Source organism: Mus caroli, chromosome 4, assembly GCF_900094665.2.
Source record: "Mus caroli chromosome 4, CAROLI_EIJ_v1.1, whole genome shotgun sequence".
NCBI classification, from domain to species: Eukaryota; Metazoa; Chordata; class Mammalia; order Rodentia; family Muridae; genus Mus; species Mus caroli.
The window spans coordinates 88,959,853-88,978,592 of record NC_034573.1 but is presented as its reverse complement, the minus strand read 5'-3'; the positions used below and the strand labels follow the sequence as shown (position 1 = coordinate 88,978,592).

The 18,740-nt window shown below is 39.5% G+C and overlaps 1 protein-coding gene across 1 annotated transcript in view; it reads left to right on the top strand.

The window, feature by feature from the left end:
- Positions 1 to 4,541: 4,541 nt before the first annotated feature.
- C4H1orf87 (chromosome 4 C1orf87 homolog) overlaps positions 4,542 to 18,740 on the top strand; it is a 59,359-nt gene continuing 45,160 nt past the window's right edge. The window contains exons 1-2 of the mRNA XM_021161116.2: positions 4,542 to 4,601; positions 6,115 to 6,247. Of these exons, the coding sequence (XP_021016775.1) occupies positions 6,141 to 6,247 (107 nt within the window). The 5' untranslated portion in view covers positions 4,542 to 4,601; positions 6,115 to 6,140. The remainder of the gene's footprint in view (positions 4,602 to 6,114; positions 6,248 to 18,740) is intronic.

Below are 18,740 nucleotides of genomic sequence, written 5' to 3'. Positions count from 1 at the left end.
ATGTAATTAGTATTATCTAAGAAATCAGACCACAGAAAAGCAAAGGTAGTTTGTGTGAAGTAGTAACAGAACCATGCTAAGTGCAAATCAGTCTTCTGAGCTTGTTCAAGGTTGATTTGTGTGTCCCTGTATCTGTGAATACAAGCGCTAACCTAACCTTCAGTATCTCCCACTGTGACACTGTATAGAAAAAGGATAGTAACACAGGAGAAGAGGAAATCACAGGGCAATTAGAGCCTACTCCACTATCACCTGTGTCCTTGTAAAGAGCAAAAATGTGCACTCACACATATACAAAAGAAGAGCATCTTGTGATCCACAAGTTTATCTACAAGTCAAGAAAGAAATGCCAGAATGGTCAGTAGCTAGCTAAGTGGCATTTCATACTGAGAGAACCAGTCTTGCCAACATGGACTGCTGGCCTCCAGACTTGGGCAAGGACATATTCCTGTTACTGAATTTACTCATTTTGTGACACTTTGGTACTGCAGCACCCGAAGTTTGTCCATCTAGTTAGCATACTACAGTCGTCTTTTAGAGTTGAGAGAGCACTTAGAGGAGGAATAGGTTTGACTACTCTCTGTTCTGTTCTAAAACAAGCCTGCTGGGCTTTGTCCTATCAGCTGATGTCCCCTTAACAACATAGACAATTGTCTCCTTTAGAAAAGAAAGAGGGTGGAAGGTAGGATGGGGGAAGGAAGAGAAGAATCAAAGGATGGAGGGAAAGGGAAACAGGATAAAGAAAAGGGAAAGGGAGAAAGCAGGGAAAGAGTAAAGAAAGGAACTAAACAGTACAATCCACAATTTTTTTTGCAATATAACTTGGTATTGATGTACTCCCTGTTGGTCAGGGACTTCACTACAAAATGCCTCATTTTTATAGATCTATGATTAAGCTGTTCAAAGAGCTGGTTTTTTTCCTTCCTGTTTATACACTCATTCTACTTTGAGTTATATGGACCAAAGGAAAGCATTGAAACCCATTTTTCCCTTCCCTCCCCTGTTTTGATGGTAATGGAACATTCTGACATTTGGGAAGGGGGCACTCTTTCGTTTTCTTATTACAGCAATTCATCTTTCTTTGGGGGGGGGGAAGAGAGAGCTGCCTATTGGAAGGAGGCGTTTCTGTGGAATCTTTCTCTGGTGACTCGTAATCTAAAGCTGCTGAATCCAGGGAAGGTGGTTTTAACCTCGGTATTTAATCTTAGGGAGACATTTACTGCAGAGCCTCTTGTTTTGCCTTGTTTAATATAAACCACAGGGGAGGTGTTTCTTGGTTATGTCATTTCATAAAGCAGAGTGAGAGATGAAAATCCACAGTCCTGTTTCAGAATCGCTGTATCCCCTGCAATGCTGAAAGAGATCGAAGCCTCAAAAGACCGCCAACAGGAATGCTAATGATTAGAATGGCAATAGGAACGCACTAACACTCAGGATTATAATGACAACAACTAGACTCCACAAAGGAGTTGTGGGGAAAGGCTGACTATTCCTGGCATCAGGAACACCTGGACTTTCCTTACATTCCTGACTTCCCACCTACATTTCCACAAGCAAGGTGTCTTTGCTAAGCTCAGCTTCTTCTCTAAAACAGGAGAATAAATAGTCCTTGTAAAGTTGTTAGGACTGTTACATGGAGTGTTGATGGTAAAACTCTTAACAGTTTCTGGCACATAATAAATATTCACTGTGTTATTTTCATTGTTACAAGTAAATGCATAGTCGATTATCAGCCTATTACGTGTGTGAGGATGTTTCCAGGTGCCTGGGGTGCAGCCCCGAAACAGCCATTATTAGTTGTCTCCACTTAATGGACTAATTAAATGGCAGTTCATGGGCTCAGAAGTGGCAAAGGAGAAGTCCCCTTGGTTTTGGAAAACATATTATATTTCATCTAAAAACAATCAAGGTGGTTTCAGGGCTGAATAAATCCTCTGAAGGCCATTATTTGAAGTTGGCCATTGTTAAAGCTTCAGTCAAGCAAATGTCAAAGGACATAACTTACAGTTCCTTTAAGGTTCACCTGGAATTAGCAGAGTTTACATCCAATGGACTAACTGTGTCACACATCTACACTTTAAGAAGAATATGGACCTTCAGGAAAACCAATGGTGATTGTAGGGGTAAATATTAATGATGGTTCATCTAGAAATATTGTCAGTAAAAGGGCAATTGTTTACACCTGTGGCTGAAATCACTAAACCCCATCAGGTACAGCTGGATCCAGGCTCTGTGCTGCCCTCTGCTTTCTACGTGGAACATTTTCAGCTCTGCCTCTCTCTGTTAACCAACTTTCCACAGATATAACATGCACTGGGAATCTCAACACCTATCCCCACTGGTAGCTCCACCAGTGTCCAGCCTCTTTGCTTTCCATAGTCTGTTGATCATTAGTCTGATCAGTCCTCGGAAGATGTAGTGTTGGAGGAACAATGTAAGTGACAACCTCACAAAGATTACTTGGAATGGGAAAAAAAGCATCTCAGAGAAAGGGTAGGATGGAAAACTTATCCAGGAAGCTGGGAAATTATAGTGAGTGACTCTAATTCCAGTGGGTGCTCGACTCCTCAGAGGTTTGTGCAAACCAAAATTGCAGAGTGTGGAGAGAGAGAGAGAGAGAGAGAGAGAGAGAGAGAGAGAGAGAGAGAGAGATCTATCCTGAGAACAGAATCTGAAAACCATGGGTCTGGGGCTGATGATCTCTGAGGCATTAGTAGAGGGGAGACCCTTTCAGAGTTGGGCCTTTGGAAGGCTATGTGAAAACAGAGCTGCAGGTGGGAGAGGGAGTTGCCCTTTCCTCTTGCTCCCATGGCACTCTGTATCATGATGTGTGTCTGTGTCTCTTGCCACTCAGAGAGGGAGGCTCTGAATCAAGGCCATCCTTCTCTGCCTAGAACAAGCAACAGAGGCTGCAGCAAAACTGCAAACACAGCAAAGTCAGGGACTGAAGAGGGGTCCTTGGATGTTGGAGCTGGAACAATGATAATTCTGGAGTCAACTTAAAGTGTTACTACTCACATCGTAAACACAGTATAGAGAACCTAGAAATCTGAGTTGGATGGAAAAGTTATCTAGGAGGATGGATATACTGAGTTATACTGAGTAAAATTAAACTGCACTGGGTTCACTAGACATTAGAGCAGTTATTTTCAACCTATGGTTCAAGACCCCCTTGAGTTCAAGTGACCTTTTCACAGGAATCACATATCAGTTATCCTGCATGTGAGAAATTTACATTAGAATTTATAATAGTAGCAAAATTAGAGTAATGAAGTAGCAAAGGAATAATTCTATGGTTGGGGAGAGTGTCACCACAACATGAGGAGGTGTAATAAAGTTTTGATGCATTAGGAAAATTGAGAACCTCCACCCTAGAAACTTGTTCACCAAAAAAAGTATAGGATTTAAGCTGGAGTTGAGAGATCTGCATTGAGAATAGAATATGCAAACCATGGTCCTAGTGATCTGAAGAGATATTTGAGACAAGAGGAGAGGAGAGTCTGAGATAGCTGAGCTCTTTTACTTGCTTTCTGGGCTCTTGGTAATTTCTCAATATCTAAACTTTATTTCCTTTCCCTTTAAAACAAAAGTAAAACACTTAGCTGGCTGTTGTCAATAATAGATACTTCCCTAGTTCAAATAAGGCATCTGGCATATAGATGACATAGAAGGTTATTTTTAGAGTCCTATTAGTTTCTTTATTTTTATTTATTTTGTAACAGAATCTCATATAGCCCAGGCTGACCTGTAATAAGTGGTCAAGAATGACCTTTGATTCTGGTCCTGTCCTCTGAGGGCTTGGCCTATAGCCACTCACCATCACATCTGCTTCATGTGGAGTGGAGGATCAAGCCCAGGTCTTTATACTCGGGACTGAATCCAGATCTTCACGCATGCTAGGCAAGTACTCTATCAACTGAGTTACAACATCAATAAGTGGTGTATTCTTATTTAATGTCAGCAAAATTATGTTTTTGTTTGTTCTCCTTTTCTGCCAATCTACAGCAGGAAGCATTCCTGGAGCAAAGATGATGTTTACCAAAAGCCATGCATTTAGAAGTGTGGGTTAGCCTAAAGATTCCAGTTCCAGCAAGTTTTTTGTTGTTTTGTTTTGTTTTAGATATAGTCTTTATTTCAAATGTTATCCCCTTTCCAGTCCCTCCTCCGAAGTGTTCCCCTCCCTCTGCTTTTATGAGAGTGTTCCCCCACCCACCCACCCACCCACCCACCCACCCAGTTTTTAAAAGTAGAAGGAGGTCTTAATAGAAGAACAGGGCAGCCTACAGGTGAGCAAATTGACTTCTGGAATGGCAGAGGGATCCTTCAGCACAGAACTCAAAACACACAACTCCCTCCAGTCAGCAGCCAAGGCCTCTCTCCTCAGCCCTTAAGACCTTCTGCTAACAGTGGTGAGAGGAAATCTAGTTTCCGCCCAGCAACAACTTCTGCGTCCTTAGCGACAGGGTTGTAATGCCCCAACCGCGAGCTGGCTCTGTGATTGGCTGGATTCCTGAACTCCACACCCAACATTCTGGGTTGCTTTTTAGACTGAAGCAGTCGCAAGCTTCTGAACTCCCTGGGTAGGAAGTGCCACTTTGGCGGTAAGACTGCTTGCCCCTCTGATCGCTCCTGGGGATGGTCTCAAGGCTGATGCCCCACTGCGGGGCAAGTAGGACAAGATGGTCTCAAATGCTTGGTTGGCTTTCCACACCTATAGCTTCAAAGAGCCTGCGGTGGGCAGGATGAGATCTCTTCTGGGGTGTTAGTGCTGTCCACACTAAGTGAACTGAAATCATGGGAAGGTCCCTGATATCAGAACAGAACACTGGGAATACTTCTGCCTTCTCCTTCCTCCTCCAACCTGGAATTCCTTGGTGAGGCAGCATACCCTCTCCAGAGTTTAATTTCCCTTCTGTAAAGCCAGTGTTTAAACAAGAGTAAGTTCTAGAGGCCTCTCCAACTCTCTGAAAAGAAGGGGTCAGTCAGGTTCACCTAGAGTCCCTCCAGTTTAAACACCCAGGAGTTATCTCAAGCTGGTTTTCATTTGCAGAGTTGGTAGCTGTGAGTGCAGACTGGAGAGAATGTATCCCTTTTTCGATATACAAAGCTTCTTCAATCACTTTGTATTCTGCATTCACAGAAAGTCTCTGAGCATAACAGGAATCACTCTTGAATTCACAAATGGGGAAAAGGAGTATAAGAGCTGAGTACCCATTCTTCAAGTGTTCTACTAAAGCCTGACTTTCTGCTCTGGACTCAGGACAGTCCCATCCCAGGCCCTGAAGCCAGAAAGATGTAGTCTCCCAAGGACTCAGCATGCTTGCTTTGCAGTTCTTCTCAGATTTTGAGATCTAGCTACGCATACCAGTCCCCTCACTGGTAAAGCAAGAATGAACATGTTTATTAAGAGTATCTCCTGGCTGTGGAGATGGTTTAGCCTTTCAACATGAGAATCCTTCCTGGAACACACATTGGAGAAGCAGAAAGCTGATTGCAGCAAGTTTTTCTTTGAATTACACACACACACACACACACACACACACACACACACACACACACACACTGAATGTAATTTTAAGGATGTAATAGGTAATTTTATTGGGAGTGTTAAATGAGTATAGGGTGACACCCTTTATACCCAATCTTCCTAGGCCCTGGGATTTAATAGTAGAGAAGCATATGTACAGTTGTACATAGAATAGTGGCTTCTACCACCCACTCCCTAGTAAGAATGTGAGACCTCTCCAAAAAGCATTTAGAATCAATTGCTTATGTCTAAACTGGATAAAGACTAGCTGTAACGAAGCAGCTGAATTATTTGGAAAAGATGGAGAGAAGCTATTTTAACTAGGATTTTCAGACTTGTAGTTTTGACTTCTCAAAGAACAAGGATGCTATACTCTTCACATAAGGATTTTATCTTCTGCTTTTAGGAAAAATCATGGGATGCCATGGTCATACTGTTCTTGATTTTTTTTCCAAATATCTTTAATTTAGTCACTATACTAAAGTAGTCTATCTAATCCCTCCAAAAGAATGGTGCCAGTAGGTCTTGGTGTTATTGTTGATGATAAATCTATAACTACTTGGACTGGTTTATTTTCCTTCTCGAAGGATCTGACAAGATTTGGAGAGGGACCATGTCTTCACCTTGGAAGACCTCGCAAAGTTCAGTGCCAATGCCGGAAATGATAGTGAAAATTGTTGGAAGTAAACACTTTCGTTACTTCGTAGAAAAGCCAGTGATGTAAGTTTCTTCTCTGAAAAATGACTGTGTTTCTTAGATGATAATGATTTTTTTAAACCAAGAACTTTTAAAAGTACCATCTTTAATAACTTAAGCCATTAAAATGTAAAAGTAGAAATAAAACAGTGTTGATAACTCCCTGAACAATTTTTCTGATACTTTCATCGTTATAATTCCCCAATTCTCTTTAATTACTTGGGCTGATTTTCCAAATAGATTGGTAATATGCACATTATGACACTTATAAATATTAATGGAGTATTGCTGCTTCTCCTAGTCAAGTTTGTAATCCACCAAATGCAGTAATTTGGTGGTGAGAGGAAGATAGGGAAGCAGACTATTAGTCAATTTGTTGTGAATTACAAGGGTGGGATTAATAACGAATCACAGCTTATAAGGCTTTCCCTTGTTCTTTTTACATTTGCTCCTTCTCTGAGCAAACTTCTCAGAGCTCAGCCACATGTGTTTTCTCTGTTCCATTAATGCCAGCATGTTTGAGGAAGGTCATTCAGACATCTTCAAAGTTAACTAGGTACTTGGCACAGAAGAACATGACAAGCTCTTTCCTCTAGATTTTTAGTTGTGATGAAAATAAAAGAATGCCAATTAGACCTATTTTCTTCCAGAAAGTTGGTAGCTAGTTGCCTTTTCCTCCAAAGATAATTTACTTGCTTCTTTCTGCTATTGTGTCATTGAATATAGTGTGGGAAGTAATGCTTATTAAAGTCAAGACAATCACCCAAAGCTTACTTAAAAACAAACATCTGGAGTCCAACGTAAGACAAACTGAAGCAGAGTCACTGAATGAAGGTCCTATGACCATTGTCATCCAAATGGATACGTAACACCAATTGCTTTTGCTGCTTCACTTCCAGCATTGTCACCCAGAGTAAATCCAACATGAAGGTTGTCATCAGTCCAGTGTGCATAGACTAGCAAGTGAGCAAAATCCATGATTTTGAGATCTTTGCAGAGCAGAGTGATGGGAGTTTTAGTCATAGACCTGTTTCTTCCTGATCAGTTGACATTGAAAAAAAATGTAGTGATATGCCTGGTCTTCTATTCTAATCTATAAAGCAGGAATTTAATGACACCTGTATAGTATGTTGACAGGATTAAAAGTATGCAGGCATTTTGCAGTGCCCAGGATATCTCATGTATCTAATAAGTGATTCCGCTATTGTTGAAGTATATCCTTTCAGGAATACAAAGTGTTTAATGAAAGCCATATACCATCCTATGACAAGGTTATCATTTCATTTATATTCTATGCCTAAGAAGCGGAGTATGTTCTATTTTATAGATGAAGAAACTATGATGAGATAAATGGCCATTTCAAGATCTTTACCAATCTTCTGTCACTGTATGAAAAGCAAGGATAATAAGCAATGGAGCATACTTCTACCAGGCATACACCACCACCACACCTCGCATTTCTCTTCAAAAAGCTAATTAGCTCCATCCCATTCAAAGCCTCTTGTTTTAAGAATGCCAAGTGTAGCTTGTTTCTAAAAGGAAACTGAGAACAAATCCTTGCTTAATTTAAATAGTAAGGGAGTAAATTGTTCATTAAGTAAATTGTGAAGTAAAAGCCACAGTTCTTGCTCACGAAACACTATAAAGTGGTATTATTTTATAGTGAGACAGGTTTTTCTGTGAACTTCCTGCTGTTGTTGCTTGACTGCCATAGGCAATTAACATGCTTTGTTAGAATCCTCTTCTGCAGGTGGAAAGTGAACAGTTGTCAACAGACTACTTGTTGCTGAGGTAAAGGAGATCAACAGCCATCATATCCCCTAAGTCTCCAAATAACTTAACTCAGGGCTGCTAAATCTGGAAAGGTTGTGTCTTTAAGTTGAACTAGTTAGTAAAAAATCTGCATAAGAAGTTTAACTAAATAACAAAGGGGGGTGTCATCAAAAGGAAAGCCTGAGTGAAAGACCGAAGCAAAAGAATAATGAAAAGAATTGGCAACACAGTTAGCTAAGATTTTCTATAGGACATTATTGAAGAGGAAATATTACCTCAAACTTGAAGATGTAGAACTGTGTATGAGCTTGTTACTCTGTCATTGTGCCAGAAACTACGGAATTTATTTCTTCACAGCTGTGGCTGCTAGAGATCTAACACTCAGGTAAGCATCTAGCAGAATCCCCTCTAGAGGTACCAGAAGAGGATTTCCATGTGCCCTGTGCACTCTTGCTTATCATTAGAGTTTTGGTACTATGTGACTTTTCCATGTTTGCACCTGTATTCAAATTCAAATGCCTCTTTTTATAAATAGCTAGTCAACTCAATTTTAGTCCCAGTATATAAATATATAAATATATTATAATATATTAAACTCTCTCTCTCTCTCTCTCTCTCTGTGTGTGTGTGTGTGTGTGTGTGTGTGTGTGTGTGTGTGTGTGTGTGTGTGTGTGTGTGTGTAAGGTGTAAGATTTGGGACTTAAACATAGTAATCTCATTGGTGACACAATTCACCCCATAACCACCACCCATCTGTGCCACANTATAAATATATTATAATATATTAAACTCTCTCTCCTTTTTATATACTCTGTGTGTGTGTGTGTGTGTGTGTGTGTGTGTGTGTGTGTGTGTGTGTGTTTGTGTGTGTGTGTAAGGTGTAAGATTTGGGACTTAAACATAGTAATCTCATTGGTGACACAATTCACCCCATAACCACCACCCATCTGTGCCACAAATAAGGTAACTGAGGGAAGCTATTAAACATAAGATTGTAGCATATGTCACCATTCCTCTTTTCTACATCCATTATGGATGTAGAAAAGAGGAATGGTGACATATATATATACCCAAGACCTATTTAATATAATTACCTTTCTCAAAGAAACTTAATCTATGTGCTTTGAAGAATGAAGCAAATTTTCTGTGGTTTGTACTGTCATCATTTCCCTTTAAGATTCTTTCCAAGCCTTCCAAGTCAACTCTTTGCCTCTGCCTTTCTTGTCCCCTAGTAGACTGTATGAAGCCTTGCTTTTACAGTGTCATACATGAACAACCAACATTCATCCCACCTGAGGAGATCCCAAGCCCTCTCTGCAGATGGACTAAGCCAAAATTGCTTTTTAAATGGATTCCCTATTGGCTCCTACCCAATCTAGTGTGAGAATCCCCATTCTTCACCATGGCCTGAAGGATCCTTCTAAAATACAAATCTATTGTACCTGATAGCTCCCATAACATCCCTGAATGTTATGAGGTTTTATTGTGTTGAGACTTCCTATATCTCTGCCTCTCCCCTTAATTGTGAAGTCCTGTGAACAAAAATGTATCCTAGGCACAATGTACAAAGTCCTCTATATGTTGAAAGCTGAGTAAGTCAATTAGAGTAACACAGTTGCCAAGAAAAGTAAAGATCTAACAATGTTTCCTTGCTTTAAAGGACTTCAGGCCTGAGATTTCAAGCTTTCAAATAGCATGCAGATGTTACTCAGGATTCCTGAATAGTCTTTGATAGCTCTTTGAAAGGAAGATATGCCTTTATCTCATCTCCAAATAAGAGAGGGTAAAAATGGGGGATGACATCCAGCTGCTGGTGAACAACCCCTGGACAAATTGTAGCCAAACAATTTTAAGGACTAAACATGAAAGCAGTGATTTCCAAGGATCAGGGCATCTGACAAAAAGCAGATAAAAGTAAATTCAATTATATAGTCCTGCCTCTTACTGCTGGGACCATGAGCCCCAAATGAAAGGAATGAAAAGATGTGCTACTGTCAATTCTGATAAATCATCTTTCTCACAATGACCTGATACAAGGCATACTATTGAGGTAGGTGATATCCTGCTTTTTTCATTTTGCTTTTGCTAACAGCACAGTCCCACAGACCAGATACATCTGACCAAAGCAGGCATGTTTGTGCCCATGGTTCTAGAGGTTCAGGGTTGAGGGAGGTTGCATCTGATGATGGCTTTCCTCTTGGCAAAGGCCAGTAAAAATTCCTTTTGTTCTTTAGATACTGTGTTATCAGTAGGGCAGTATTAGACACTGGGTAGGCTGTCTGCAAAATTTTAAGGGGAAGGATTGTACACACTTATAACCATTTACCTTATTGTTATAAATCCATGTTTTCTCTGGTGTTTTCTCAAAGAACTCTCTTAGAGAACAAAATGTTGTCACTTTTAGTCCTCTGAAGTCATTCACAATAATACATTTTATATGTTTTTTTTCAAGCTGTTTAAAGTTTCAATAGATTTAGAAATTAGTGTATTATCTGAGATGCCATCACTATGCTCCCCACAGGTATAAGTGAGCACTTTCTGATAACTGAGCCTTGGGGATGCAGTAGAGCACACAGTGTATTAGTGGTAGAAGACACAGCCAGCAGTGACCACTCAGATGGGGACAGGAGAATGAGAAAAAGAGGAAAAGATTACAATGATACAAAAAGAATTCTTAAAAGGCCTTTCTGGACAGGCAACATTTGCCTGTGTCTCTGTGGAAACAGAGCAGGGTCATGCATAATAATGACCACAGCACATCAGACAGTAAGAGGACCTGAGCTGACCCTACCAGTGTTCCAGCAGCCATGGTCCTACTAGACTCCACTTTAGTGTAAAGATGTGTGAATACTCTTTCTGTTCTGAAGAAAAGGATGCAAATTTCCATAGGTCAAAGTTCAGATATCAGACAATTGGACTTCCTAGCAACTGCAACAAATGAGAAGGCCACTAAATTGAATTCACAGAGCAAAACAGCAACAACACAACACCAAAAAAATGTGTGAGATCAGAGAGGCCAACAGGCTCAGACTAGACTCTGTGAGCCATGGCGTGAACTCTTTCTGTAGCATGAGAATCTACTGAAAAATTGAGAGGAACAGAGAATATATCATATTTACACTTTCCAAAGCATGGTTCTGTCTGCTGATGAATAGATAAACTGGGAGTGACAGAGGAAAAGTTAGACCATTTCAGGTACTGTAAGTGTAATTAATCTAGGAAAGAGAAGTTATAGCTTATTGATAAACCCTGAATAAAGTTTGTTCTGAGATGTGTAGATGGGTTGGAATATTACAGGACTGAAATGAAAACCTGATGGTAGAATGGTTATCTAGAATGTGCCAGACTCATAGTTCAATTTTGAGTACTAGGGGAGAAGGAAATATCAAGGGAGAAAGGGAATATAGGAAGAATAACTATCACCCATAATTTTCTAAAATGCACAGTTGAGGGCTGATTTAGAGCCCTTGCTGTTTCGGCAGAGGACTCAGGTCCCCATATGGCAGTTTGCCATTATCTATAACTCCAGGAGATCTGGGACCCTCTGATGACTTTCAAGGGTTCTAGGCACACAGGTGGTACACATATATACATGCATGTCAAACACTCATGCACACAAATTAAAAATAGATAAACCTTTAAAAAAAAAAAACAACAACTGAACATTAGAGCAAATGCTGTTGTGTCTATTGACACAAGTTCAAAATGATGAATATGCTAAAATCATTCTGCCCTAAACCTTTTATACTGCATTTAGCTGCTTCTTTTCACCTACAGTGGCTATATTAGGTAAATTTCTCTTTGCTGTGATGAAACATGTAACAAGAAGCAGGTCAAGGACGAAAAGATTTACTTTGGGTCTCATTCAGAAGGTCTGCAGCAGAAGCATGAGGCAGCTGGTCACACTGCATCCACGGTGAGGAGGACAGAGCACTCTGGGTCTCAGTTTGCTTTCTCCTTACTCAGCCCATAACTCCAGTCCAGACAGCTTTGCTGGGTCTTCCCTCTCAGTTCATCCAATTTTGAAACTCTTATAGACATGCACAGCAGCTTGTCTCCTAGTTGATTCTAGATCCTGCCTAGTTGTCAGTATTAACTGTCTCTATGGGTTTTGTTGATTCCTTCTGTTTGGCTTTGTGCTTATCTGAAGGATTGTGAGAAGTACAATGATACCTAAAATACTGTTGTTGTTAATGCATGCACATAGTAGAAAGCACAAGCAGAAATCGTCAGCTTATGACATTCTGTGCAACAACAAGGAAAACGTGTACTCACTGATCCCAAATACTGGGACTATATGGTAAAAGTTGTCAATTTATCATTTAAAATTCTGTGTTTCAGAAAAAAAAAACTATAGAAAGAAAGCTTTAAACTCAAAAACTAAGCACTATTTGAAATGACTGTAACTCACTCCCTAGGGAAATATAACCCTTTAAGCATGCACAGAGCTTATTGCAAGAGAATAAGGTAAATATGAGCAATCCTATGAGCAATTTGACAACAGACCCAGACAGGCAATTCACAAAAGAAGAACTGGACAACTGATATGGGGAAATTTTAGACTGCATGATATTAGAAGAAATATATACATGTTTAAAATGAAAATGCTCAGAGTAGGTAAGGCTTAGAGAATATGAGGGTGTATTTAAAGTATGTGCTCATCAAAAACCTTAGACATGTATATATACCTCAGTATAATCAAAGCATGGAATCAGATTCTGTCTTAGGGTTTTTTTGTTTTTTTCTTGCTGGACTAAAGCACCAAACCCATAAACACTTGGGAAGTAAAAAGTTTATATCACCATATGCTTCTCAGGTCACATTTCATGTCTGAAAGAAGTCAGGGCAGGAACACAAGTATGGCAGGACACTGAAGGAAGAAGGTGATACAGAGGCCATGAAGGAGTGCTGCTTACTTGCTTGCTCCTTGTGGCTTGCTCAACCTTCTTTCTTATAGGCAAGACCACCAGTCCAGGTGTGGCACTGCTTTCCCTCACCAATCATCAATAAAAATTAAATGGACCACAGACCAACCTAGTGAGGGAGGGCATTTTCTCAGTTGTGACCCCTTCTTCCAAATGACTCTAGCTTGTAGCAATGTAACCACCACATATTCCTAGCACTAAATATATAATTATACATGTACTCCTTTCTTGGGAAGCTGCTGAAGTTGGCAGAGTGGCAAGTTCTAGTACTGGATAGCCAATTCCACTTTTGAACAACCTGTTGGCCATTGTGACAAAGCATATACCCCTGGGCTGGAAGGTGGTGGTTAGGCTCTACAAGGGTATCAATTTCTACAGAAACACATTAAAGAAGTTAACCTTTCTCTGAAAGCAGTTGGGCACCAACCCTTTGTAAGGCCTCTACCACTTCCAAGACTGGAGCAGAATTTATTGACTCAGTCTGAAAGGCTGGTCCACAAAACCAATCAAGGCCAAGCTGCCCAGGAATAATTCAATAGGATACCTCTACACTATGACAACAAATCTAGTGTGGCTGAAATCTACCAGAAAATTTGCTTACCTGGGGTATCAAACTCATGAGGTTAGGTGGAAATATCAGGCAGTGATAGCCACTCTGAAAAGAAATAGGGAAAAAGCCAAGATCCACTATTGGAAGAAGAAAAAGGAAGAGGAGGAAGAGGAGGAGGAGGAGGAGGGGGATGAGGAGGAGGAAGAGAAAGAAGAGGAAGAGGAGGAGGAGGAGGAAGAAGAAGAAGAAGAAGAAGAAGAAGAAGAAGAAGAAGAAGAAGAAGAAGAAGAAGAAGAAGAAGAAGAAGAAGAAGAAGAAGAANAAGAAGAAGAAGAAGAAGAAGAAGAAGAAGAAGAAGAAGAAGAAGAAGAAGAAGAAGAAGAAGAAGAAGAAGAAGAAGAAGAAAGAAGAAGCAGAAGCAGCTCATTAGGCTTGAGGGGCAGGCAAAAAGAAATGTGGAAAAGATCAGCACACTCATGGAGTCCTGCATGACCAATGGATTCCTAATATGAATTCAATAAAGCCAGTGCTTCAGTCAATCAACCAATCAACCAACCAACCAATAACTATGGCCTAAGTGCTATATTTATGGTTCAATCCTGTTGGAATAGTCATTGCTGAATGCAACAGTTAATTTCATAGATTTTCACAAGTTGTAAGGCTGGATACCTGTAGGAAACAGATTTGCACATTTACCCTCCACAATAAGGAAGTTTTAGTTATAATGGGAATAGCTGCAGAGATAGGGAATCAGAGTAAGAGAACTTTGATGTGTAGCACAAGGATGATTGGTTAGCATCTGTAAAGCGGCTACCAGCATTAGGTCTGAAAAGATTACAAGATGAATGCTACTGAAACTAAATGGAGCCTTCTGTAGCACTAGCCACCATAATGAAGGAAGTGGCCTTTAGTACAGGGGTACAGGAAGACTGAGGCAACTTGCAGGGAGAGAACCATTCAAAGCTACCCATCCAAAGTCAGAGGTAGCTGCAAAAAGACTCTACCTGGCCAGTTGGTTAGGCAAGAGAATGTCATGTAAATATATTGAACAGAGTATGCAAATAAATAAAAAAGTTTGTGACAAAGTAAATTGTAATGGTATAGGATAGGTTAAACTCTTGCATATTGACAATGTGAAAAACTATTAAATATTTAAAGTACTACAGAAATTAAAGTATTGATATGTAAATTTTTCCACATTGTACTGTAAACCAGAGATTTAAAATAATCAGGATGTGATTTCATCTTTTAAAAAAAACTAAAGAGAACAAAAGTATCTGCAAGAATATGACAGGTTTGCAGGATGATATCATATATCCAGTTAAAAGCTTGGTAACCCAAGTTTATATTTGCATAGTATACTAGTAAATCCATTTTTTCTTTACATATCACTGATTTAGTCTAATTCAATCAGACAAATAATGGGCAATGGTTACTGTTCTCACTCCATAAAACCATGCGTAGCATCCAGGACAGTGGTTCTCAACCTTCAGAATGCTGTGATGCTTTAAAACAGTTCCTCATGTTGTGGTGACCCCCAATCACAAAATTATTTCATTTCTACTTCATAACTGTAATTTTGTTACTCTTAGGAATCATAATGTAAACAGCTGTTATGCATGATCTCTGATATGCAATCTCTGTGGGGGTCACAACCCACACATTGAGACCCACTGATCTAGGGTATGCTACAGAATGAACCTATATCCTTTCAGTGTAGTTAGAAGACCTCACTCAGACACAGTACCCTAATGTGAAGAGATAACTTCTAAAGAGGCTGTTCAGTTGAACATTCTACTTTAATTTTCAATAGCCAAATTTGAGAGAAAGCCAGTAGAAATGACACAAAATCTCCAGCCTCTAACAGTTATTTATTTCAAAGAGGCCAAAGGAAAAAAAAATTAACCTGGGAAAACCCTGTTGCAATGTTCAGGAATTTTCCATAAAATTAAGTAATTCTATTATTGAGAAGTTGATTTTATACTAATCACTTTTGCTTTTCAACTTAGCAATTCCTAGAGCTTGCATTTATTATGATTATCAAGTAACAAAGTATCAGAATACATTAGGTGTTTTCCCATCTGTGCACAGTTCCCTTTGCTGAAATCTAGCAAAACCTATGCACTTGAACTTTAGGATCCTGATTAGTTAAGCAAGCTCTAGAACTCATGAGACAAAGATATCTACTATAGACCCGGGTGATGAGGGAGGTATTTTTGATGGTGGAAAACCATAAGAAACATCACTAAAATGCCATTTGTCAGGGCCTCTGAACACTAGGCAAAGTGGCATGGTGTCTTTTCTTTCTGTACTGGGATTGAATGAACATAGGGCATATTTGGCAAGTGCTCACTAACAAAACCATTTCTCCTGCCTTTCTGGTTGTGATTTTGGTTGTTAGCCATTTATGTACAACATCTTGCTAGTTGTTTGTGATTGCCTTGACCTCCTTGGTACATGAATATGAACCTGTTTCGTGGGTTTTTCACAAGTTCATAGGTTTCCAAAGAATCAATTGTTCCATTTTTTCCTAGAATATTTTTTCTCTTTAATTAATTAATTTGTTTGTTGATTGTTTTGTTGTTGTTTTTGTATATTCTCTCTTAATAATATAGTCTTGATACAATGGCTATCTTGAATAGGTGTTTACTACCATCAGAATAAGGAGGTAATAATATATACTCAAAAGACAAACAGAAGTCAAGGTCTGTGGTACACAAGATACACAACTGTAAATAATAAATAGAGCTTTCGCGGGGCAGTGGTGGCGCACGCCTTTAATCCCAGCACTCGGGAGGCAGAGGCAGGCGGNTTGTAGACCAGGCTGGCCTCGAACTCAGAAATCCGCCTGCCTCTGCCTCCCGAGTGCTGGGATTAAAGGCGTGCGCCACCACGCCCGGCTGGCAGGCGGATTTCTGAGTTCGAGGCCAGCCTGGTCTACAGAGTGAGTTCCAGGACAGCCAGGGCTATACAGAGAAACCCTGTCTTGGAAAAAAAAAAATAAATAGAGCTTTCAGGAAAGCAGAGATATTGAGATGTCATTTATGATTTAAAAGAAAATCACATCAAAGAACAATCACTGGTTGAAATAGTTACTAATTTATATCTTCCACAATCACAGTCATTTGAGAAAGCTTCTATATTCTACAAAAAAACTATGGGTTGAGCACATAAATTTACAATTTTCATTAATGCCAGAACAGAGCTCAGTGTTATAAAGAGTTGAGCTTCTTTGTGATTGTAACATCTCTGTCTTTGGGAAAGTATAAACATAGGTTGAATGAGCACGTTGATGTTCTACAAAGACAATAGCTTAGGATATAGAATAGAAACCACTCTAGGTTAGGTTTGTTTTCACTAAAATTTGCATTCGTGTTTTAAAGACAAGATTTAAAACCCTATTGTTTAATTATGAATAGTTTGTAAATTATATGGTGTGAAATTGAGGCACACAGGCTTTGGAGACATATGAGTCTGGATTAAAGTGTGGTAATGTATACATTTGTGATGTCACTAGTGATGAAGCAGTGATTTGTTTATGTATAGATATAGGAGTAGAATTAACATCATTTTAACATCTTTCTGGAAACTAAATCTCTTTTGTAATATCCCCATAGCTCAAAAACAAACAAACAAACAAAAAACAAGAAAACAAAAAAAGCACAATGTTAGAAACCCTCACAGATTTTCATAATAACATTTTCAACATATTTTATCACAGACTTTGTCCTTCAGATATCATGATATTTCATTTACAATGATATTTCAGGTGTATTCCCTCCCGAATTGCGATGTTATGTTTAACATCTTTCTAAAAAATAAGAAGAGAGGGAAGACCCTGATAGTGCTGATGATTTCTTATGACTTTCAATAAGAACATTTTACAAAAATGAAAATTAGATCCAAAGTCCCTGTGCTATCACAGTCCCGGGAGTCTACTCTAGAGGATAGTTGGCACATGGTTGGGAATTGGAGCCATTGATTGGCTGCCAAGGCTGGCAGACATTTTGGATGGCATCTGGTGACCTTTTGCTGATCCCCCTGGGTACTCTATTTGAGATTTTATGTAATCCAAATGAAATGTGTGATCTGTTGAGGTAGAGTTATATAGGAGGGTCATCAGGGACCCTGTATCACTAAGGCAAAGAATACTGCCACTCATCCTGTAGTGTTTCTGTTTAGCCCCAGTACTCTGAGCTTCATCAGCAGGGAGCCCTAAAGGCCTGGTTGCCTCCAGTGTGGGAAAGGGAACAGTTGGGCAGCTTGCCCTCATTTTTGATCACTCAGCAGCACTGTAATCATCTCTAATTACTCTAGCCAGGGATGCTACTGAATTCTTCATAGTAACCCTAGGATCAGAAGCTGGGGCCAGAAGTACATGTGAGGAAGCTAACTGCCAGGTTTCCAACACACTCCTCTTGCTGTGTTTTCTCCTTTCTTTTAAAATGGCAAATTTCTATTTTCAGTAAAGTAGGTAGCTAACACACCGCCTAGAAGAAAGAACTGTGAGTTTGTGAACAACACAACAAGAAATGTGTGTTGAAGAGATGTTTGTGCTAAGCAGAGACACATGTCGTTTCTCAGCTGGAGAGTCTATTTCATGCTAATTTTTAAAGTGCTATGTATTTTTTTTTAAAGACAGTTTTTACTTGAAACAGACCTAACAGGTTATTTTTGGTTTCACATCTACTGTGGTTGTTCTAAAAGATAGGCAGATACACTGAAGAATTTCTTGGGCATTTCTGCCCTGAGTCTACCAAGAGAAGGATTTTATAGGGAAGTAAAGCAAAGATGATATAGGTTCTTTGCCTCCACCCAGGAGGGTTATCTCTCCTCCATGGCCTCCAAAGTCTATACTTCCTGCTATGATGGTCTGTTACTTTGTTTTTGAATCCTTGTTCAATCCCAAGTTTCTATATTCACCCTATAACCCCACTGACTACAGGATATAAATCTGGGCATTCTAGAAGAGTATTTAAATCAGTGTCCACCACTGAAAAGCCATGTAGTCACTTTAAAATCTCTGAATCTCAGTGTCTTCATCTGGAAATGAGAATATGACTTTTTTGAGATTGATTTAGGGGCTAAATTAATTAAGCGATTAAAAGAGATAGTTGGCATCATGAAAGGAAACAGTTTCCTTTGTTTTACCAATTATCACAGACCATAGTTATGTCTCTCTCCTCTGAACACCACGTAGTGTTCACTATTTCTTTGCACTGATCCCTAGACATGGATGTGTGGGGCACATATAGCTATAAGATTTGTG